The 23,841-nt window shown below is 45.1% G+C and overlaps 2 protein-coding genes across 2 annotated transcripts; both read right to left on the bottom strand.

Moving 5' to 3' along the window:
- Positions 1–388: 388 nt before the first annotated feature.
- Positions 389–1,612, bottom strand: LOC127295522 (uncharacterized). Its single transcript, XM_051325490.2, has 2 exons — positions 825–1,612; positions 389–711 (listed from the first exon to the last, which is right to left on the bottom strand). The coding sequence occupies exons 1-2, from the start codon at positions 1,508–1,510 to the stop codon at positions 564–566; spliced, it is 834 nt and encodes a 277-aa protein (XP_051181450.1). The 5' UTR covers positions 1,511–1,612; the 3' UTR covers positions 389–563.
- Positions 1,613–3,158: 1,546 nt separating this feature from the next.
- On the bottom strand, positions 3,159–9,058 carry LOC127331915 (1-aminocyclopropane-1-carboxylate synthase 3-like). The gene is made up of 4 exons (XM_051358152.1): positions 9,032–9,058; positions 5,292–5,441; positions 4,125–4,396; positions 3,159–4,023 (listed from the first exon to the last, which is right to left on the bottom strand). The coding sequence occupies exons 1-4, from the start codon at positions 9,056–9,058 to the stop codon at positions 3,159–3,161; spliced, it is 1,314 nt and encodes a 437-aa protein (XP_051214112.1).
- Between the last annotated feature and the right edge of the window lie 14,783 nt (positions 9,059–23,841).

The raw sequence follows: 23,841 nt of genomic DNA, 5'->3' as shown, positions 1-23,841 counted from the left end.
CCCAGGAGTACGGACGATGAATCCATCTCGAACAAATCGGAGAATAACCGCGCGCTCAAATAGCGGCGTCGATTCTCTGAGAACGGGAGAGGATTGATGCTGAGGGTGAGGATCGGAGGAGGTGGACGCCAACGGCGCTCGGTTGTAAGGCGGCGGAGCGAGGTTGCTAGCGGGCGGCGCTAGGTTGCCGGGCGGCGGCGCGGGATTGCTATCGGGCGGCGCTAGGTTGCTTGGTGGCGACGTCATCCTCATTCTTCCTCGACAACCTATATGTGTAAATCCAGAAATTAATAAAACGTCTTGATTCGCAAAAAAATGTTTTCAAATCGTCAGATTTGCATCTTGATATGTGTTAATGGTGAGTTGCATAAGTTGGGCGAAGATTCGATGATGACCAACAATATCCAGTCTTTTTTTAGGCACCATCTGTATTCTGTTTGCTCGCAAATACAGTGCCAAGCGCCTACCCCAAAGTCCCCAGCTATGTACGCCTTTCCACAACCGAGCAAGAAGACCGATTTTAATGGATTCGACATGTCCAAACTTTCCTACGCACGCCAAATTCAGGACCATCGGCAGTCGCCGCAGCGGCAGTCGCAGGCGCGGCAGGCGCAGCTTGGCCACCACAACGACGGCCAGCAGCACCAGCCATCCGCCGCCGCGCCAGGTTCCGTCGCCGGCGCCTCCCCCTCCTCCAGCGTGGCCTCAAGGCTGCGAAATCAAGACACAAGATCCGCACGTCAGGATGACGACGATGATAGACGACTAGCAGGGGATACGAAAACAGCGAACGCAATGCAAACGATCGAAGAGAGATGACGCACGCAGGGGAGACGGGCTTGGGCCTGCAGTCGCTGTCGGTTGAGGCGGCGAACCTGACGGACTTCGTGCTCATGCTACTGCCGCACTTCCCGCAGTCATCCTTTACGCACAAACCCTCGCTGGAGCTTCCCGGCGACGTCGACGATGACACCTCTGGGACGACCGGGAGCCTCGTGGCGGAGGAGAGGCGGTGGAACACCCCGGCGGCGTCGTAGTAGAGGTCGCCGACGCCATAGAGCGGGCCACCGAGCTCGCCGGAGTTTTCGAGCTGGATGCTGAACAGCGACTGGTCGGAGGTGGCGCTCCATTCTGCGGGACATGTCGACTGCGTACGGAACATGGACGACGGGAGCCTCTTCGGGTCGTACCCAGGAACGCCGGGCTGCCCCTGCGCCATCATTGTCTGGACTGCCGGCGGAAGGGTCGTCGGCACGAACTCTTGATCCGCCGCCGGCTCGGCGGCGGCCTCGATCTGGTAGAAGCTCTCGTAGGAGGAGGTGGAGGACAAGGACGACTGCCTGTCTAGCTCGGAGACGGGGATTCTCTCGCCCGACGATGGTGGGGCCGGCGACCAAGCCGGCGACGGCAGCGGTGATTCGGTCGCCGTCGAGAAGGAGTTGGAGTGGGATAGCTTGCGGTCGTGCATGGGCTGGGCGGCCGCGGCGGGATCCTTGATCTCGGCCGTCATTGTTGTGTCACGCGAGGTCGTGACTGGTGACGATTACCAGGTCGTCCACTCCGTTCTTGATTAACGATGCAGAAGGCGGCGTCACAACGCCGGGGATCTACACGAGGGACATAATTAACGTCTATGAGAAAACAAATCACATTGCAAGAGAAAAATGTAACAAACCAAATTGAATCGATCGTTAGGAGAATGGAGCCAATCAAATCAAATTGCAATGGAGAATTGCGCAAATCTCGATGGATGCTCCGTTCCTAATTACCTGCTGCGAAGAACGAATTGGGCGCGCATGGCACCGGCGCAATGGTCGGAGCTCGGCGGCGAGAAGCCGGCAAGGGCAACTCGAGAAATGGAGCTCCGACAGGAGACATGGTTGGCCGGGCTAGGCTTTATATACGTACTTGGGATCGACGATGAGCGAGGAAGAGGACGGGGCCGTAAATTGCAGGGCAAATTAGGTGCTGCCATTTTGCTGGAAGCGGAACCTACTTTTGGCATGAAAAAGAAACGTGGACGAACAGTTTGACGAGCTGATTTTGCAGCCAGCAGATATCGTAGCCGTTCGTGTCGCGCGGAGATCCGAGCCCGTTGTTGACCACTTTACATGCATGTGACAGTATGTATGCACGGAAACTAAAACCGGAGGCCGAACTACACGTGGGACTTTATTTCCAAACAGTCAACATTCATATTTCAGAATTTTTTTAAAAATCTGAAACAAAAAATTAGGGATAGCAACGTGCACAATCTCAATATAAAATACTTTACATCCTAGACTACAAGAAAATGACAAAATCTGAAAAATTTCAAAACCGTATAATTTGTCAGATTTTGTTATTTTGCGTAGCTTAGAATGTAAAGTAGTTTGTATCGAGATTTTATAGGTTTGTAGTATACATCATTGGCTACCGATTGAAATTTGTCTCAGAGTTTTTAAAACTTTAATACACTTATTTTAAGAGTTCAAAAATAAAGCTACATGTAGCTCGGTCTCCATTTGTCCACTCTCTCTTGTAGATCAAGAAGGATACATCACCGAGCTGTATGTATGTTCATCTCGGAAGCACCGTTTGTTGCGGTGTTGGATCGATTGAATCACAGCGAGGACTTCATCAACCAACGTTGCCAAACATTTTTCGCTCTTGTTCATCAAGGGTGTAATGATCATGTAATCTTGCTACTTGCATCTACCTTAGATTAGATCTTGATTTTTGCTCGGGCTTGAGATATTTTTTTGTTTCTTATTGCACGTTCACTTCAATTTTGATAAATATTCTGACATCACACTCCTCTTAAATTAGAATAGAAATTAAAATAGATGGACTAGTGAATGAGAGAGAGTGTGTGTGTATATGATGGGTGCCGTAGCCATTGTACCCTATGCGTGCAGAAGATTACTTCATGTGCAAATCTCAAAGCAAACAAAAGAAATAGCGTGCATGGTAGAATTGCATTTCTCTTCACTTGTCCGCTTGCATAACTCACCGAACATTCCTCCAAAAAAAAGGGAAACATGGCAAACAAAACAACCATATGGTCCAACTCCAGCAACTCACATGTGACATGACCACATGTCAATCGATGGAGTTAGTCCACAAAAATGAATTTGTGGAAGAGGTCCCATCAAATTATTTTACTCTTTAATGTCCAACTATTGCCTTGCACGGTTCCATCTCTCCATGAAACAACTCATTCTTCGGAGTGCAACATCCAGTATCTCCAAACTCATGTTGGCAAAGCACACTCTGAACCACCCAGGCTCCGAGCAATAGCACGACGACCCCGGGGAGACGTTGAGCTTCGTCTCGGCCATCACCCGACCCCACAGCCTCAGCTCTCCTTCCACCGTCGCCTCGTCCAGCATCTCGCGCATGTCCACCCACACGAACAGCCCGGCGTTGCTGCGCATGCACCCGACGCCGGCGCGCGCGAGCCCGGCCACCACGTGATCGTGCCGCTCCCGGAGCCGGTCCCGGTTGGCGCGGATGTACCGCGCGGCGAAGGCTGTGTCCGAGAGCGCCGCGGCGAGCGTCCGCTGCGTCTGCGACGAGACCCGTGTGAAGCTGGACATGCGCCGCGCCGCGGCCACGACGGCGTCGTTGTACGAGTAGACCACGCCGACGCGGAACCCCGGGATGCCGAGGTCCTTGGACAGGCTGTACACGATGTGGACTCGGCCGGCCATGCCATCGTCGCCGCGCTCGTCCACGAGTTCGGCCACGCTCACCAGGTCCGGCAAGGCAAAGACTGAGCCGGAGTAAATCTCGTCGGAGATGAGGTGGATGCTGTTGCGCGCCACGAAGTCGAGGATGTCCTCCAGGACGGCTCTCTCGACCGTGGTGCCGAGCGGGTTCGACGGGTTGGTGATGAGGACGCCGCGGACGCACGTCCCGGCCGCAGCGGCCTCCTCGTGCGCGGCCTGGAGCGCGCCCGCGGTCACCTGGAACCCCGTGGAGCTGTCGCAGCGCACCGGGACGATGTTCACGCCGGTTCTCCACCTCAGGTCCCTGTCAAACCTGCAACAAAACATCACGACATGCACGGGGAAGAGTCAAAACCACGTCACCGCATATAACAAGATCACGCAATTAAACCATGTCAACGGAACAGTGTAGACCCTGGATAGTATGGGGTAGGGACGAGGAGCGCGTCGCCGGGGTTAGCAAGGATGAACGTGAGGAGCTCGTTGGCGGCGGTGGCGCCGGCGGTGAGGACGATGCGGTCCGGATCGAACCTGGCCTTGCCACCTCTTATCTGCTCCATGAAGCTCGCCATTGCCACCCTGAATGATCTGAGGCCATGGTAGTCCTGGAACACGATGTTCTGCCTGAACCCGCCGCCGCAGTCCTGGTGCTCCCTCAGGTACTCCTCCAAGAGATCAAACGACACCTACACCAACAAACACTGCCTGATCAGCTTCCTGGAGCAGTGGCGAAGGACCAAAATAATTTAAGATAGGACAAACGTAAAAACTGATACAAAGATTAAAATAGCCTTGAGACATTATGTTGTACTTCTTTTGATTTATATTAATTAACTTAACTTTGTCTAGATATAGATGTATCTAGTCAATAAACATGTCCATCTAGATACATCCGTATCTAGATAAAATAGAGTCAATTAATTTGCATCGAAATGAGTACATGATTCTAGCACAATCACTTAGTACAATAAAAATAAAAACATATTTGGTTATAACTTATACTATGTAAAACCTACAAACATACCAATAATATCACTTCAATGGTAAGGCTTGACCTTATTTCATGAAAAAATCTTCTATAATTCTATCGATCTAAAACTTTTGAATATACCTCGCTCACTTCCACCTCTGTGTTGATGATCTTTGTCACCGGAAAATCCATTTCAATTGTTTTCATCGCCACAGTTAAAAGAAACACCAACTCCGAGGTTATAATACCGTTGGACGTTCCTTTAAAATATCAAGAAATCTCTGAATTTTCTAATTCTTCACGTATGAATCATTGATAAATCTCTGTAATACAAGATTTTTTTTTCACATTGCATCTAGAAAATGAGTATGTTTTTGGCTTAATTTTTGGTTTGAATACGATTTTGTGCAGTGTTCACTAAACAAGCATAACTTCCTCATATGTTTTTGATGTACAATCACTCAAATTATTAAGAAAAAATAAATACATCTAAGTATATTCACAAAAATCAAAGTAGGACAGCTTCCCTGCCTTGCCCTACAGAAACCTTTGCCCCCTGAAGCACATGAAGTGAACAAAGATCTGGCAACAAAAATAGCCGCTAGCTCTACCTGGTTCTCTGCGAGGCCCATCTGAATGACACCTGATGGATTCACGATGGGGTGATAGGGGTCCTCATCGTAAGCTCTCCACCCTGCGAAGTAGGGTGAGTCCTCGCCATGCGCCGCCGACCTCGCCATCTCCGATAGAGAGGGCTCAGGGGAAGCATGCAGACTACAATCCATGAGTCTTGATCAGCTGGTGCTCCGAGGATCCAGGGGGTTGAGAGCTCAAGCTGTCCGGTAGAAAATTTGCTGGTTTTCCAATGCCAATTGGGCAATGCAGGAGGCCAGGCCCTTTCAACTACAGTAGTATTTGTACACAAAATTTGTATATCTATGTTGAGTGTGAAATTGTCAAGACGGGTGAGTTGAAACATTCCGTTTTTCAAATGATAAACAAACAATTGAGGGGCAGTCAATGATTGGTTGTCTCTGTTTACTCATAACACGCTGTATTAACATTAACTTCTGTTTTAAGACAAAAAACAATATGGACTTCTTTGCGTACAATGATGCTGCTGCACCTGTGTCATGGTTATATTCCCATTTTGATCTTCATCCTTCAACATACTCGTAGGTTGGCCTACCTGTTGTGACGGAGAAACCGGCCGTTTGACTGGTCAGGGGCCTGGAGAGGGAATATTCCACAGCTAATTACGGGTGCACCCTATTTTTATTGAGACACTTTTAAGTTATTAAAAAATGTAAATTAAAATTATGGATGTTGGTTATGATATATGTTGTGAATCTGAATTTTTTGTGTCAAAATATAACCATATATGACCTGTGCAAAAAAGAGAAGACATAAGTGAATATTGTCGTGTACTATTTACACATCATTTGTTCTTTTTGTGTAGATCACATATTATCATATTTTTGGATGAAACTTCACAGATCCACAAGATACACCACAATGTAGGTCCATAATTTTAGTTTACATTTTTAGAAAATTTAAAAGTGTGAAAATCGGATGCACCCGCAACTAGTTGCGGATTGTAGTTTCCCAGCGGCCACTAGCTGCCTGTAGCTTGTTTGTTTTTACTGGTTCGCTATCCTAATTTACTTTCCAGATAATTTCTTCTTTCCCCATCAAGCGTAAAATTGCAAGACAATTGTGTGCACAATTGTAGGCCTCAGGGAAGTGCATCCATGCATCTATTTACATGTTTCTAACTTAGTTATAACCATGTTCTAATGCACAATTCCTTGGAGCAACTAGTACCCTATGAATAAGTTGGTTTGGAAAGGTTGGGCACCCCTAAGGTAAAATTCTTCGCATGGGTGGCACTTCAGAACATGATTTAGACGGCGGATCGCTTTGAGAATTGTGGGTTTTGTCCGCTTTGCAAGCAAACCTAAGAGATGGTGGCTCACCTCTTTTCCTATTATTGCTACTCCAAGAGCCTTTAGGATATGATGAAAACTTGAATTGGTATCTCATCCATAAAAACAATGAGTGGGTGGTGGACCTCCCTCTCAAGTCTTGGTGGACCATGATGACTTGTGTGGCCAACCCAAGCGGTAAGGCCATAAAATCCCTCATAATGCTTGTGACTGACCATTTGGAAGGAGCGAAATGTAAGGGTCTTCAACAACAAAGCGGCGCCTACTACCATTTTATTCGCCGCCATTAAGAGAGAAGTAATACTTTGGGTTTCCACATAAGCAAAGCATTTAGATTTTGTAATGACGGGAGAGTAATCCCCTTAGAACCTTTTCCGTTTTCTCTTTGTTGCTTTGTTGTTGGTTTTATCAAGACTCTTCTCCTTAATTAATAAATGGAGGCAAATCTTTTGCCTCCCACATTCAATTCATAGTTACTGTTTAATTCAAAATTTTAAAGATCACATTTTTTACTTTATTGGATGTAACAGTGTCGCGACCGAGTCTTACTCGACACTCACTTAGTTTTACCATGGATGTCTGCACGAATCCACCTGGCGCAACGAGGCAGGTTCCATACAATATGCGTTGCGATGGGACATTTAGAGTATAATTATGAGTTCAGATTCATGTCAACTTCACTTAATTAGCACTCTATGTCTGAGCTAAATTTCTAATCCAACTTAAGTTCACACTGAGACGCATAATCTGTGTCACACTTTTAGAAGCAGCGGCTACTTTCTAAAGTCAGAATAAGATCAGTCTATTCTGATCTATGGTTATCATCATTGACGATGGTTGCTGCTCAGGTGCGCTGGTCCTTTGGGGCCTTAGCATGACGACTACAACGAGCTCTACTATGACAAGCTTTGCCTGACTTCGGTGATGGAGGGGTGAGGACAACGGCGCGTCTTCGGCTCGTGCTAGTGTCTGTAGTCGTCGCTAGGTGATCCAATGATCTATTTGTAATTTTTATTATTTTTAGATATCTTTGTACTACCGTTGATGATTATTAATAGATTGGTAGAATTTTCGCAAAAAAAAACATTATTCACACTGAAACGCATAATCGGTTTCGGGCTTTTAGAAAATTATTATCAAATCAATCTCTAGCATTGCATTCCTACTCGCAGGATCAGCCACCATACATGTTTGGCATCAATCCCAAGTTCCGAACATTATTCTCCAAAACAGTTATTCCTAGTTTTCAATATGCACTACAAAACTGCACAGGCAGTACCGATGGCACCAAGGCTTTGCAGTGGCCTCATATTCCGAAAAACCAATTCCACCCTCGTATTGATGTCTGGGCTTACCAGAACCTTTTATTTCCACTTTTTCTTTAAGATTGGTGCCGTTATTTTACAACTGAGACCCTTGACCGAATCCACGACCCTTTCTGTTTTATGGCAGATACCCTTCACTTCTTATCTCCTCGTTTCATCAATCTTTGCACAAATCAATGATACCTGAATTATCTGGGCACTTTCTTCTTAAGTAATTGATAAGGCAAAACTCTTTTCTTCGCTTCAAAAAATAAATAAAGAGATGGTGGCAAATTCCACAAAATATCATATCCCACATCTTTAGGTTATCCCTGGTCATGATCTTATTATGAGACATGAGCCACAGCCGCGAAAGATTCAAACTTTTGGGAGGATATGGATTTTCGAGATAGAAGATTTGAACTTTTAGACCATGGTCAGGTGACGCCGCAAACGGGGAGGAGCAACAGAGGAATGTACTGGATCCCGTTGCAGCAGCCGAGTCGGGGTCACACTCCTGACTGATTGTGTGTGTGTGTGTGTGTGTGTGCGTGCGTGCGTGGGGGTGGGGGTGGGGGTGGGAGTGGGAGTGGGAGACAACTTGTGCTCGGTTGGATTTTGATAGCTTTAAGAGATTTGAAATATGGCCTAAATAGTCACGATTGATTGTGCTCGGTTGGATTTTGATAGCTTTAAGAGAATTATAACTTATACTTAGATGGGGTCGATGAAATGCCACAATTATTTTCATATTAAATATTGTATTGCATGGGTTTTGAGTTTGAGACATTTTGGCTCTAATACTATATTGTTTGATGTTCCGGCAAGTTCAACCAAAAGCCTAGACTGATGAAAAATGGTTGTTAATATATATATATTCCAACACTTTAAGTGCTCTTCTCCAGCACTTTGTATTTTTGCTAGATACTACTTAAAAAAAATCAATAAAAATATACACAGTGAGGCAACTCACTGTACATGTTTCAAAAAAAAAAAATTCCAACACTTTCCACTTGGAGAAGGGAACCAATTGTGCTCTTGAATTGAAAGCCTTCTGAACTATGATAACTTGAATATTGGTGAAATACGAAATCTCTTTTTTTTTTCATCCGCCAACATATTCAACATTCAATATGCTAAACCGTACTTTGGAAATTTGGAACTTGATTGTTTAGTACTTTGTGGAACTGAGAATTCATAAGATTCAAATTTTGAACATGCATAAACCATTTTTTTGCAAGCATAGGTAGGCCGTACTTTTTTTTTAGCACATATACCTAGTATAGCTCGTTAAAAAAAGAGCACAATTCATTATAAATAAATAAACAAGAGAAAAGGCTGCTCAAGGTGTTTTCCAGGAGCGCAGCAGAATCTAACCTGCTGTTGTATGCCAGCCCAATCGGCCCAATGAAATGAGACCGCTGATGTAAGGTTTGGGTAACTACACTACAATTAAGGTCCAATTTCTGCTCATTGATATAGGGTTTGACATATACACACATGTTAGAGCATCTCTAGCAGAGCCCGTAAATCCCGCTAGAATTGAACTTTTCCGGCGGATTTATGGGTTCGGGCCGAAACGCGCGCAGATCAGCGCCCGAATACATGGGCCGGCCCGTAAACGAAGTTCAGGGGCCCGAGAAATCGAGCGGACGCCCCGTATTAAAAGGGTTCGCGGAGGGGAGTTCGGTTCGCAAACCCTACTCCCCTCCGCCGCTCGTCTCCCGCCGCCGCCGCTAGTCGCCAGCTCCGACGAGCAATCCACGTAGCACGAGCCACCGATCCGAAGCCCGCCGGGCTGCGATGGCTTCCCGTGGAGGATCCGGCGGCCGTGCCGCGGGATTGGGCGGCGGCGACTCACCGCCGCATCCGCCTGTCTTCCGCACGGACGCGGAGCGGCGGAAGTGGAACAAGAGCGAGGGCGGTCGGAAGAGGAGCGCTCGCCGGTGGACGAACTGGGGGCTCACGCCCCCAGGGAAGCTCGCTCGCTACGGCCCCGCCGGCGAGGGCTCCTCCTCCGGCCAGTCGAGCCGCGCACCGCGGCTGCCCGTGGCGGAGAGCGAGGAGGAGGACGACCTCGTCCCCGCGCGCTCGCCGACCATCTCCGCCGGGGACTACGTCCACGGCAGCGATGAGGAGGAGGCCGTCCTCGCTCAGGCGAAGGCGATCAGCGACGCGGAGGCTCGGCAGCGCTTCCGCCGGGAGGCAGCCGACGCCGTCCGCCAGGTCAGGGAGTACGAGGCGGCCCGCCGGGAAGCCCGCGTCCGCCGCGTCAAGCTTGAAATAGTCGAGCTTGACAAGGACGACGCGTGAAGATCTTCCACGCTGCCGACCATCTCCGCCAGCACCGGCACCGCCGCGCGCCATAGGTCATATAGGCCGCATTTTGCTTAGCTAGGTTGCGCTTGCCGGTGTACCAGTAATTACGCTTTCAATTTCAAGAACTATGTACGTATGTATTATGTACGTATGTATGATCAGTCGGAGCAACTATGTCACCTAGAACTATGATCATCGCTAAATTTTACCCGCGCCATTTCGAACTCCTCTTTTCAGTTCCATTATACGGTTTCTATTCTGCGCCACTGCGAATTTCGACAGAAGCGTTTTCGGTGCACTGAACTCGGCGTTTTCAGTTTACGTTTTTTCGGGCTCTGTTAGAGATGCTCTTAGGCCCGTATGCATTGATGCAGAGGTGGAGGCTCCCCTTTTCGAAAAAACATACACGCATGTTGCAATGTTGTCTTTAACAAATGCATGTTTGATCCTATGTCCCTCTTTGAGTCGAGTTTCTCTATCTTCTTAAATGAAAAACTGAAAAGTTTCTCTTCCTTCGGGGTATTTTTTGTTATTGCCTATACGAATATCGACATGGCACGTGTTATGACGTAACCGGTAAAAGGCAACACCAAAATATTGCTTAGTATATAGTATGTGCATGATGTATTCTAGAAAGCAAATAGCCAAATCAATCCTAGTGATTTAAACCAGATGGTTAAATTACTACAAACTCCTGCTGATGGGCCAAGTGTTGTAGAGAAATGGCAACATTTTATTGACAACGAGTTGATGTTGCCCTAATTACAAACAACCGGATAGGTAGGCCAATCAAGCCAACAAAACCCAGTTTTGCGACCAATGTCAAAAAATCTAGCAGTGAAGTCCACGCTGACAAGTACAAAAGCCGCCTTTTTTCTGTTAACAGCGTTCACAATGCACAATGGATATCAACAAGAAATGAATAGTTTTCACAAGTCTACAGAAGAACGCCTGTCAAAGTCTATACTGTACACAGGAGTATTATGTACATGCTGCCAAACACAAGCTTGTGCAGGTCGGCATCAAGCATTCCAAGGCATGTGTTGGCCATGGGCCTAACAATTTTGACAATCCTACATAACGCAAGGAAATTGAGCACCCCAAGACAGGCCAATTAAAATCAGAATCCTGAGAATGCGTCTCAACTGCACAAGCGCAAACAGTAGACATGCTTACACATCTCTCTCCGTTGCCGACAACAGACAAACTTTACTAGCGTTCACCCCGCATTTCTTAGGCTACATGGGTATGTTCAGGGTTGAAGGCATTGCTGAAAAACGAGCAGTTCACGGTATGCGACAAGTAAGTTCTGGTCAGATCCCTGCAAGACAGCGCGCAACGCCATTGTCAAACCTGTACCGGCTTCGATTTGCCCCCGGACCTAACAGTGTCCGATCTTTGGAAACGACAGGAGACTGAACGGATTTTCTGAAGTTTATCCATCGAAAGTCAACCACTAAGAAACTTTTTTGGTGCTGGTACTGTCACCGGGTACCATGCCAACTAACGAATTTGGTACGAGTGAATTAGTGTGCACCAAGCCATGGTCCATGGGGACAGATGCCTTCAATTATTTGCAGATTACTGTGCAGCTGCTCATAATATGTAGACTCATCAGACGGGGACAAACCGTTGAGCTAGTTTAGTCCTTTGCAGTTTCTCGCAAGATTTGCAGATTTCTCTACAATGACACACTTGCTAACCTAGTTCAGTTCCTGCTTTTTCTTATTCCATGGTCAGTTTATGTTGTACCCATGCGTTCGAAACTGGCGCGAACTCCTGATTGTTTGCTTTGATTTTGGTTGATGTACGTCCGATTTTGTGCAGAGAGTTCAGCGGCGCTGCACGCGTTTCTACACGTTTTGTTTGTTCGGTTGTCATCACCTTGAGCTATCTTTCAATTCCTTATTCTTTATTGCAGGTCATCTACAGATGTACAGGTATTCTCCGTTCGTGGTTCCTCTTCAGCGGCTGGAGAACCGAGACCTATTTACGTAGGTCTGTACACGGTTGGAGGCTACGGCGAGGGATACCTTTTTTCTACATGGATGACAGCATAGTCTACGGATTGCAGCCCCACCCTCACCCTAGGCGTTATATGATTTATCGTTTCGATATGTAGTTCGCCTACTTTTCGTATACTTTGACTCCATACACTTGAACGGCTGTGTGCATCCTGGTTATTCAGAGGATGAATGTAATTGCTTTCCAAAAGTAATAAAGCATCCTTTATCGAAATAAAAATCCAGTTTCTTTTCAGCGGATCCAACCCCAGGCGCGCGGCTAAATTGAACAGTCAACTAGTCCAGGACATCAAACGGTTTCTCTCTTCGCAAAATCGGGCCAAGTCTTTAGCCGTGCATCAAGGAGACATGTTTTGACTTCAGTTTGGATCTTAGCGTGGGTGGGCATGCTAGATGTGGAAATCTGCAAAGCTATTTTTGATCGGAAAACTATTTTTTTTTAACAGAGGTAGGGTCTAGAAGACCTCGGTATTTCATTCAGTAGAACGCGGGTACATATTACAAAGAGGCCCTTTAACATCTCTCACACTAAGAAATCTAAAATTTGAAGAAATTGTCTGAATAAATGCAGAAAACACCATAGAACGAAAGATGAAAAGCGATCATGTCCTTGGGTGCCGCCGCCACCTCCCGCCGGTGAGCTCAAGACATGTCCGTCAAGATCCGATGCCAAAGCGCTCGACAACATACTTTCGGCGATGCATCGCAGACGCCGGCCGCTCCTCCTCCTCCGGGAACAAACCACTTGGCGGTGGAGGAACGTCGAGCTCCGGCGAAGGATGCGAAGAAGGGCCTCCATCATGGAGGTAGAGTAGGGGCCACCATGTCGGCCAAAGATCAGAGCGTCAATAGAAGACGCTCTGTGTTCCGCTCGAAGGAGCCCTGGAAGAGCAACTCCATAGCACCTCGAAGGCAATCTCGATGCAGAGCTTGAAGAGTAGCCGCTCCGCTGCCGCTTCCCTCCTCGCCACCACGGCAAGCCAGGGGAAGTTCCAACCGAGCTCTCCACCTCGCGTAGCACCGGCGAAGAGGACATGATCTGCCTCCTAGATCCAAAACCAGTACACCTCGCCTCGTCTCCCCCTCGCCACCAAGGCCGCCCAGGAGAGAAGCAACATGGCACCTCGCTGCTCCGATTTGGCCCTCCTCCTCGCCACCACGGCTGGCTAGGAGAGCTTCTTCTTCGCATCAACATCGGGGAGGAACAGAACCTGTGGCCACCAAGTTATTGAGGAAGACGCCATCGCCCTCGCCACGACCTCTCTCCACCCTTAGGAGTGGAGGCAGGGCAAGCAGAAACCCTATGACGGCTTGGATCCGGCGACGGAGGTCCGAGCCACCGTCTTCACTACGGGGCAAATGCCCAAACACTGGCATCAAGCCAAAAAAGAAGAAGAAAACCTACAGATCTACTCCTAAACTACGCCGGCGCCAAACCTAGACCAACTTCGGCCGGCTATTCCGGTGAAGCGGCCGTCAACGGCCTGGTCAAAGGTGGAAGAAGCCCTACGATACCGTGGAGCGGTGGTGGGGGGGGGGGGGGGGGGGGGTGATACGATGTACTCTCTTTATCGGAAAACTAATTGACTGAAGCGTACCTTTGGCATCAGGCTGCTGCGTGTATAGTATTAGTATATATTAGCTCAAAGGCTCCAAGATTACAGTCAATTACACAGATTGATACGTATTGATTCGGCATGATTTTTTTTTTTTTTTTTGCAAAATACAATACAAACGTAGACGATCACACATCACACACTTGGGCCGTGGCATTAGTCAAAACCTTATACTCAGCCTCTATACTCAACGTGATACAGTGGTTTGATTACGTGCACTCCAAGATATAAGATTAGAACAAAAAAACCTGCAAAACCACCTATCGATCTACGATTATCTAGACAACCAGCCTAGTCAGCACCGGAAAATCCACTCACAAGTGTTGATGGTGATTTTGTGATTGGCAATCAAAATCCTTTTAATTGTTGCCCAATGTAGTAGGTGCAGGCAAAAAATGAAAAAAAATCTTATTAACAGAAAAACCAATGTCAGAACGTGCGACAGTAAGTACTGAAGTGCTCCCATAATACTTCTACAACGAGTAGCCATCCGAGCCAAGTATTGGAAAGTTTCTTAGAAGTTGAAACAGCAGTGGGCGAGGCTTTGCATGCACTCTTACCAACACAAATTTTCTATAGTAATAAATACAACCCACATAATATTTCTTTCGTCCCATAGAATTTGGGGCAGGCCCCACACATCCAAAATCTCAAGTCTATTTTTATTTAGAACTTATTGGATGATGACTCCTATGGGATGCCCCAGGCGGTCATACTAGCTTGTCGAGGATGGTTTGGTGACACCAAGAGCTTGCTACCCAATAGACTCTTTAGTGGACATGAGGGCAAAGGTATGTTTCAATAAATTAGTTTATCTTATCATGGCCTCTTCCAAAATTACATCGGATGTCAGCTTCCTCTAGATCCCTCTCGCCCCTCTCTCATTCCGTCGGTAATGGCATCACCGAGAAACTCACGAGGGCGAATTTTATGCTATGGAAGGGGCAGATACTTCCTCCAATACATGGTGCTCAACTGATGAGGTACCTCGACTGCACAATGAAGGAGCCGAAGAGGACGATCACTGTCTTCGAAAAGGATGTCAAGGAGTTGGTTCGTCCCCAACCCCGACTACACCAAATGGATGGCACGGAATCAGTCTGTGCTCGGCTTCCTCTCCACCCTATCCCCAAGGTGTTGGGGAAGATCGCCTCGCACAACAGCACCGCTCCGATGTGGGCGGCCATTTAGAATGGAATGGCCTCCCACATCGGAGCGGCGCTGATGTGTGAGGTGACCTACCCAACACCTCTAGGGAAAGGTTGTTGGAGAGGAAGATGATCATGAACTGATCCCATGCAATCCATTCGGTGTATCAGAGTTGGGGATGAGCATCTCCTTGCAATCCTTGTCGAGGACAGTGAGTCGGCTTGGGCTCCTTCATGTTACCATCGAGGTACCCATCAGTTGAGCTCCACGGATTGGACGGAGGACTTGTGACTTCTACAGAAGAAAATTCCCCCTCGTGAGTTTCTTGAAGACGCCATGACTGTGGGAAGGAGATAGGGGTGAGAGGGAGCTCGACGAGGCGGACATCAGATGCAATTTTGCAGGAGTTGCTCTGATACAGTGAAAAACTAAGTTGACTACATGTCCACCCTACAAATTTTACGTGTACCTTTGGCCTCAGGTCGCATGCGTGTTATATAGGAGCACAAAAACTCTACGATTACAGGGAATTCCACATATTGATGCGTTATTGATTGGCTGGGATTTCCCTTGATTCTCATGCTAACCTATACATGGTGTGGAACCAGGAAAATGCCTAATTGATCTTATACACACGCTACAACGTTACACAGTACATGTGCATGCTTTTTAACATGGTGACATCGATTCTTTTTGGGTGGTACTCCTATGTAGTATATACTGCAAAGCTAGTAGGAGTACCTCTAGAATACATTTTAAAACATAGGTGATATATGACTGCTAGCAAATAAAAAAAAAAATCAAGCAAACTGTATTTGCCCTCACCACTTTTTTTTAGCGGATGTACATAAACACATACCACATCATAGTCACCCACTGGTACCATGTCTCGTTAAGACTAGAGTTGTGGAGAATCAAAATCAACAAAATAATTGTACAAGTCCTAATAATCCGTATTAGTGAAACACAAAATCATCAAAATTGGAGTTTGATCTGTTGCGGGATGGGCCGCAACCATCTTCTAATCACCCAAACTAGGTTTTTGTTATCACCCTTTACCTTTTCTTGTTCAGTACTCTTGACTTCATATAACAACTTCTCATCTGAACCATTATCCCTCAATACAATGTCTTAAACTATACCTAAAACATGTCAACATAAACAAATCTGTAAAATGAAAGGTCGTTATCTCCCACCGCATCGAAGAAGTTAAAGGCCGATATTATTACATCATTTAATACAATCCAAGAAATGTGTTGCCATATATAAAGGTGACATGCCATACTAGAATCTAAGCACTAACAAGCAGGTTAGAAGAACACAAACCAAATTGGATTACAAATTCTTTGGTAAGCCAATATACCTATGACAAAGAAGCCCAGTACAATGGATAAAATACCATGGATAAACAAGATTTATGATACTCTAGGTGACACCTTCAAGATGATAGCAATGTAGACGTTGTCACCCGTTTGGGCAGATCTTGAGTTTTCACTCGGAGATTCCAAGATTGCAAGACCCGCACGTTCGAAGAGGGGACATGGATGGGGATTTCGCTTCGGATGGTCAATCACCACCGTGTCATAAGACTCGAACATCGATGCATGAATGACTATGGATGTAGACCTTCACATGTCATGTGTGACAACCTGGTGCTATATTACATAAGTCGAATTGATGGCGATTTGTTGCCTATGTAGTTTCCGTTTTGGTTTTACTAATAACTTTGGTCAATATGTCGACATATAGTTCCAGTTCATAATAGATAGGATTCTCTTGGCATACCCCTTCTTATCATGTTTTAGAGAAAAAAACAAATATCACCATAACTTCCTAAATTTCCACTTTCCCATGCTTATTGTATCCTACTTGGCGATATTTACATATTCCCTCTCAGTGTTGTAGCTACCTTGGCGTACCATCATCTCAGGAGTTTCTTCTATGACCGTGCATCTATGTTCGTCACTAGCATTCAGTGGTTCACCTGCAGCCTAGTCACATTATCTACAACTACTCCCACATTTTTTCGATAACGGGCGCATTATTACTTGAAAAATCATTACACCCGGCCTCTGCATGGATAGGACGCACACGGTCGTATAAATTCACAATAAACATATAAAAAGAAAATTAAGTTCTCGACAAATAATAATAAAAAAATAGACTAAACCACGCCTAAGGCGAAGGTGGCCCAATCATCAGATCACGCTGCCACACTGCTACCCATTTTGGGAAAAAATATTCCTTGCCGTATCCTTCAACCATGTAGACACCTCCATAAAGAGGTATTGATGCTCCATACGCTGTAGAGGCGACCACGAACGTAGTATAGTTGTGCACCGGTAGATGACCTGCATAAGAGGAAGATTTACCAAGGTTCAGGAAAGCATAAAAAGCGGTCGCTTAAGCGCGATGAAGCCGGAGGGGTACGTCATCGATTAGGGCCAAAGCGGCTAATTAAGAGCTAGGCGCGTGTTATCACCGGATTTTGGCCAAATCAGGAGATGGGCCGTAATTGAGATGGGCTTGGAGGATATACACGTGGAGCGTCTCTGAAGCGGCCTTGCACGAGAGTTTGGGCTAGATTGCCCGTGTATCTGTATATTATAGTAGATTGCATCTTAGTTTAGAATTAAGAGATAGAGTTTAGCTCGTACAGGGTTAGGTGTATTCCAAAGATAGAAGTCTACGGACTATAAATATGTATCTAGGGTTATTGAGAAAGGAGGACGACCACGTTCACAACAAACACAATCTAGGCGCATCGCCACCCCTTGTTTCGAGGATTTCTTCCGGGTAAGCATCATGCTGCCTAGATCGCATCTTTCGATCTAGGCAGGTTTATTCGTTATCTGGTGTTACTCGTACTGAAGCCTTGTTGATGGCGAGTTACACTACTTATCGTAGATGTTTTGGGGCTTGCATCGTTGTTCTTCTGATATGCTTGCTTAGCTATGCTGCCCCTCGATGTCTATCCGTCCTTACACCTATCTTAGGTGTAAGGGCGGCATCTTGCTTCATCTTTATTTAGTAGATTTGATCTGTTATAGTTGCTCCTTGTTCTGCAAGGATTAGTTTGATATCCGTATGGTTAGGCCTTGCAAACGGGTTGAACGATCCGGTAGTGCGCTAGGTATGGCTTACCGATCCTAGAAGGGATGTTCCGGGAATCGACTCTATGTTGGTTTTTAGGCCTCTTTTAGGGTTAGTTTTCCACCATCTTTCGTATCTGTTAGGCTCAACTACGTGTAGGATGTTCTGGTTATACGATGAAAACCCTAAACTATCGTAGATCGATTTAGCTTAATATTAATGAAGCAGGACACCCATGTTATTGCAAGATCTAACATGAACCATGGGTCAATCGGCTCTTTGAGCCGATGAGTAGGGTAACCTGAGAGCCGATTGATGGTGTGTAACACACACGTTCGTTGGGAACCCCAAGAGGAAGGTATGTTGCACACAGTAGCAAGTTTTCCCTCAGAAAGAAACCAAGGTTTATCGAACCAGGAGGAGCCAAGAAGCACGTTGAAGGTTGATGGCGGCGGGATGTAGTGCGACGCAACACCAGGAATTCTGGCGCCAACGTGGAACCTGCACAACACAACCAAAGTACTTTGCCCCAACGAAACAGTGAGGTTGTCAATCTCACCGGCTTGCTGTAACAAAGGATTAGATGTATAGTGTGGATGATGATTGTTTGCAGAAAACAGTAGAACAAGTATTGCAGTAAATTGTATTCGATGTAAAAGAATAGGACCGGGGTCCACAGTTCACTAGAGGTGTCTCTCCCATAAGATAAATAGCATGTTGGGTGAACAAATTACAGTTGGGCAATTGACAAATAGAGAGGGCATGACAATGCACATACATGATATGATAAGTATAGTGAGATTTAATTGGGCATTACGACAAAGTACATAGACCACTATCCAGCATGCATCTATGCCTAAAAAGTCCACCTTCAGGTTATCATCCGAACCCCTTCCAGTATTAAGTTGCAAACAACAGACAATTGCATTAAGTATGGTGCGTAATGTAATCAATAACTACATCCTCGGACATAGCATCAATGTTTTATCCCTAGTGGCAACAGCACATCCACAACCTTAGAACTTTCTGTCACTGTCCCAGATTTAATGGAGGCATGAACCCACTATCGAGCATAAATACTCCCTCTTGGAGTTAAGAGTAAAAACTTGGCCAGAGCCTCTACTGATAACGGAGAGCATGCAAGATCATAAACAACACATAGGTAATAGATTGATAATCAACATAACATAGTATTCTCTATCCATCGGATCCCGACAAACACAACATATAGCATTACAGATAGATGATCTTGATCATGTTAGACAGCTCACAAGATCCAACAATGAAGCACATAAGGAGAAGACGACCATCTAGCTACTGCTATGGACCCATAGTCCAGGGGTGAACTACTCACTCATCACTCCGGAGGCGACCATGGCGGTGAATAGTCCTCCGGGAGATGATTCCCCTCTCCGGCAGGGTGCCGGAGGCGATCTCCTGAATCCCCCGAGATGGGATTGGCGGCGGCGGCGTCTCAGTAAGGTTTTCAGTATCGTGGCTCTCGGTACTGGGGGTTTCGCGACGGAGGCTTTAAGTAGGCGGAAGGGCGGAGTCGGGAGAGTCACGGGGGCCCCACATGCTAGGGCCGCGCGGGCCCCCTCTAGGCCGCGCCGCCCTAGTGTGGCGGCGCCCCGTGGCCCCACTTCGTCTCCCCTCCGGTCTTCTGGAAGCTTCGTGTAAAAATAGGCCCCTGGGCGTTGATTTCGTCCAATTCCGAGAATATTTCCTTTGTAGGATTTCTGAAACCAAAAACAGCAGAAAAACAAGAATCGGCTCTTCGGCATCTCGTTAATAGGTTAGTGCCGGAAAATGCATAAATATGACATAAAGTATGCATAAAACATGTAGATATCATCAATAATGTGGCATGGAACATAAGAAATTATCGATACGTCGGAGACGTATCAGCATCCCCAAGCTTAGTTCCTGCTCGTCCCGAGCAGGTAAACGATAACAAAGATAGTTTCTGGAGTGACATGCCATCATAACCTTGATCATATTGTTGTAAGCATATGTAATGAATGCAGCGATCAAAACAATGGTAATGACATGAGTAAACAACTGAATCATAAAGCAAAGACTTTTCATGAATAGTACTTCAAGACAAGCATCAATAAGTCTTGCATAAGAGTTAACTCATAAAGCAATAAATCAAAGTAAAGGTATTGAAGCAACACAAAGGAAGATTAAGTTTCAGCGGTTGCTTTCAACTTATAACATGTATATCTCATGGATATTGTCAATGTAAAGTAATATAACAAGTGCAATATGCAAATATGTAGGAATCAATGCACAGTTCACACAAGTGTTTGCTTCTTGAGGTGGAGAGAAATAGGTGAACTGACTCAACATAAAAGTAAAAGAAAGGTCCTTCAAAGAGGAAAGCATCGATTGCTATATTTGTGCTAGAGCTTTTATTTTGAAAACATGAAACAATTTTGTCAACGGTAGTAATAAAGCATATGTATCATGTAAATTATATCTTACAAGTTGCAAGCCTCATGCATAGTATACTAGTAGTGCCCGCACCTTGTCCTAATTAGCTCGGATTACCAAGATTATCATCGCAATACACATGTTTCAACCAAGTATCACAAAGGGGTACCTCTATGCCGCCTGTACAAAGGTCTAAGGAGAAAGCTCGCATTTGGATTTCTCGCTTTTGATTATTCTCAACTTAGACATCCATACCGGGACAACATAGACAACAGATAATGGACTCCTCTTTAATGCATAAGCATGTAACAACAATTAATATTCTCATATGAGATTGAGGATGTATGTCCAAAACTGAAACTTCCACCATGAATCATGGCTTTAGTTAGCGGCCCAATGTTCTTCTCTAACATTATGCATGCTCTAACCATTTAATGAGTGGTAAATCTCCCTTACTTCAGACAAGATGGACATGCATAGTAACTCACATGATATTCAACAAAGAGTTGATGGCGTCCCCAGGAGCATGGTTATCGCACAACAAGCAACTTAATAAGAGATAAAGTGCATAAGTACATATTCAATACCACAATAGTTTTTAAGCTATTTGTCCCATGAGCTATATATTGCAAAGGCGAATGATGGAAATTTAAAGGTAGCACTCAAGCAATTTACTTTGGAATGGCGGAGAAATACCATGTAGTAGGTAGGTATGGTGGACACAAATGGCATAGTGGTTGGCTCAAGGATTTTGGATGCATGAGAAGTATTCCCTCTCGATACAAGGTTTAGGCTAGCAAGGTTATTTGAAACAAACACAAGGATGAACCGGTGCAGCAAAACTCACATAAAAGACATATTGTAAACATTATAAGACTCTACACCGTCTTCCTTGTTGTTCAAAACTCAATACTAGAAATTATCTAGACTTTAGAGAGACCAAATATGCAAACCAAATTTTAGCAAGCTCTATGTATTTCTTCATTAATGGGTGCAAAGTATATGATGCAAGAGCTTAAACATGAGCACAACAATTGCCAAGTATCAAATTATTCAAGACATTTTAGAATTACTACATGTAGCATTTCCCGATTCCAACCATATAACAATTTAACGAAGAAGATTCAACCTTCGCCATGAATACTATGAGTAAAGCCTAAGGACATATTTGTCCATATGCAACAGCGGAGCGTTCTCTCTCCCACACAATGAATGCTAGGATCCATTTTATTCAAACAAAAACAAAAACAAAAACAAACCGACACTCCAAGCAAAGCACATAAGATGTGATGGAATAAAAATATAGTTTCAGGGGAGGAACCTGATAATGTTGTCGATGAAGAAGGGGATGCCTTGGGCATCCCCAAGCTTAGACGCTCGAGTCTTCTTAAAATATGCAGGGGTGAACCACCGGGGCATCCCCAAGCTTAGAGCTTTCACTCTCCTTGATCATATTGCATCATTTCCCTCTCTTGATCCTTGAAAACTTCCTCCACACCAAACTCAAAACAACTCATTAGAGGGTTAGTGCACAATAAAAATTTACATGTTCAGAGGTGACATAATCATTCTTAAGACTTCTGGACATTGCACAAAGCTACTGGACATTAATGGATCAAAGAAATTCATCCAACATAGCAAAAGAGGCAATGCGAAATAAAAGGCAGAATCTGTCAAAACAGAACAGTTCGTAAAGACGAATTTTAAAGTGGCACCAGACTTGCTCAAATGAAAATGCCCAAATTGAATGAAAGTTGCGTACATATCTGAGGATCACTCACGTAAATTGGCATAATTTTCTGAGTTACCTACAGAGAATTAGACCCAGATTCGTGACAGCAAAGAAATCTGTTTCTGCGCAGTAATCCAAATCTAGTATGAACCTTACTATCAAAGACTTTACTTGGCACAACAATGCAAAAAACTAAGATAAGGAGAGGTTTATACAGTAGTAACAACTTCCAAGACTCAAATATAAAACAAAGGTACTATAGTAAAAACATGGGTTGTCTTCCATAAGCGCTTTTCTTTAACGCCTTTCAGCTAGGCGCAGAAAGTGTATATCAAGTGTTATCAAGAGATGAAGCATCAACATAGGTGTTGGGAGTTTTCTCAACTATGCATTTTATCTTATCTATGTGAGTTTCAGAGGCTCCCTTTTCATTATTCTTAGGTTTGCTATCCTCGTCAAACAAATTTTCAGGGACAAGCCAACCATAGTTATTTTCTAGAGCGTCATTCATTCCCATGAGCTTACAAGGTATCGTTGTCTTAATCTCCCCACCATCATTAATATTATTAGTGTACCTTACTCTCTCCATGTCCATCTTTCCAAGGATACTAACAAAATTGGTATAAGAGCCAAGCATATTGTATTTAGTAAAGACCTTTCTAGCCTCTCTTGCTACACCTCCAAATTCTTTAAGAAGGGTTTCTAAAACAAAATCTTTCTTTTCCCCTTCTTCCATATCACCGAGTGTGAGAAACATGTGTTGGATTATAGGATTAAGATTAACAAATCTAGTTTCCAACATGTGAACTAAAGAAGCAACAGCAATTTCATAAGTAGGAGCAAGTTCTACCAAGTGTCTATCTTCAAAATCTTCAGTGGTACTAACATGAGTGAAAAAATCTTCTATATTATCTCTCCCAATTATAGACCCACGTCCTACCGGTATGTCTTTTAGAGTGTACTTAGGAGGAAACATGATGAAATAAACAAAAAGTAAATAAAGTAAATGCAAGTAACTAATTTTTTTGTGTTTTTGATATAGAGAACAAGATAGTAAATAAAGTAAAGCTAGCAACTAATTTTTTTGTGTTTTGATATAATGCAGCAAACAAAGTAGTAAATAAAATAAAGCAAGACAAAAACAAAGTAAAGAGATTGGATTGTGGAGACTCCCCTTGCAGCGTGTGTTGAACTCCCGGCAACGGCGCCAGAAAAAGAGCTGTTGACGTGGGAGTTGAAAATCTTTGTGGTGTAACTTTTCTTCGTTCCCCGGCAACGGCGCCAGAAAAAGAGCTTGATGGCGTGTAACACACACGTTCGTTGGGAACCCCAAGAGGAAGGTATGTTGCACACAGTAGCAAGTTTTCCCTCAGAAAGAAACCAAGGTTTATCGAACCAGGAGGAGCCAAGAAGCACGTTGAAGGTTGATGGCGGCGGGATGTAGTGCGGCGCAACACCAGGGATTCCGGCGCCAACGTGGAACCTGCACAACACAACCAAAGTACTTTGCCCCAACGAAACAGTGAGGTTGTCAATCTCACC

This window comes from Lolium perenne, chromosome 1, assembly GCF_019359855.2.
Source record: "Lolium perenne isolate Kyuss_39 chromosome 1, Kyuss_2.0, whole genome shotgun sequence".
NCBI lineage: Eukaryota > Viridiplantae > Streptophyta > Magnoliopsida > Poales > Poaceae > Lolium > Lolium perenne.
This window is presented reverse-complemented; position numbering and strand designations above follow the sequence as displayed.

Excerpts from the sequence above, each read along its gene's own strand:
- LOC127331915 (XM_051358152.1), bottom strand. The coding sequence starts at position 9,058 with ATGTTGAATATGTTGGCGGATGAAAAA. Across the intron at positions 5,442-9,031 it reads ATATGTTGGCGGATGAAAAA|CCTGAGCCCTCTCTATCGGA; the intron begins AAAAAGAGATTT and ends CTGCATGCTTCC. Across the intron at positions 4,397-5,291 it reads TGGGCCTCGCAGAGAACCAG|GTGTCGTTTGATCTCTTGGA; the intron begins GTAGAGCTAGCG and ends TTGTTGGTGTAG.
- LOC127295522 (XM_051325490.2), bottom strand. The coding sequence starts at position 1,510 with ATGACGGCCGAGATCAAGGATCCCGCCGCGGCCGCCCAGCCCATGCAC. Across the intron at positions 712-824 it reads CCCAAGCCCGTCTCCCCTGC|CCTTGAGGCCACGCTGGAGG; the intron begins GTGCGTCATCTC and ends TTGATTTCGCAG.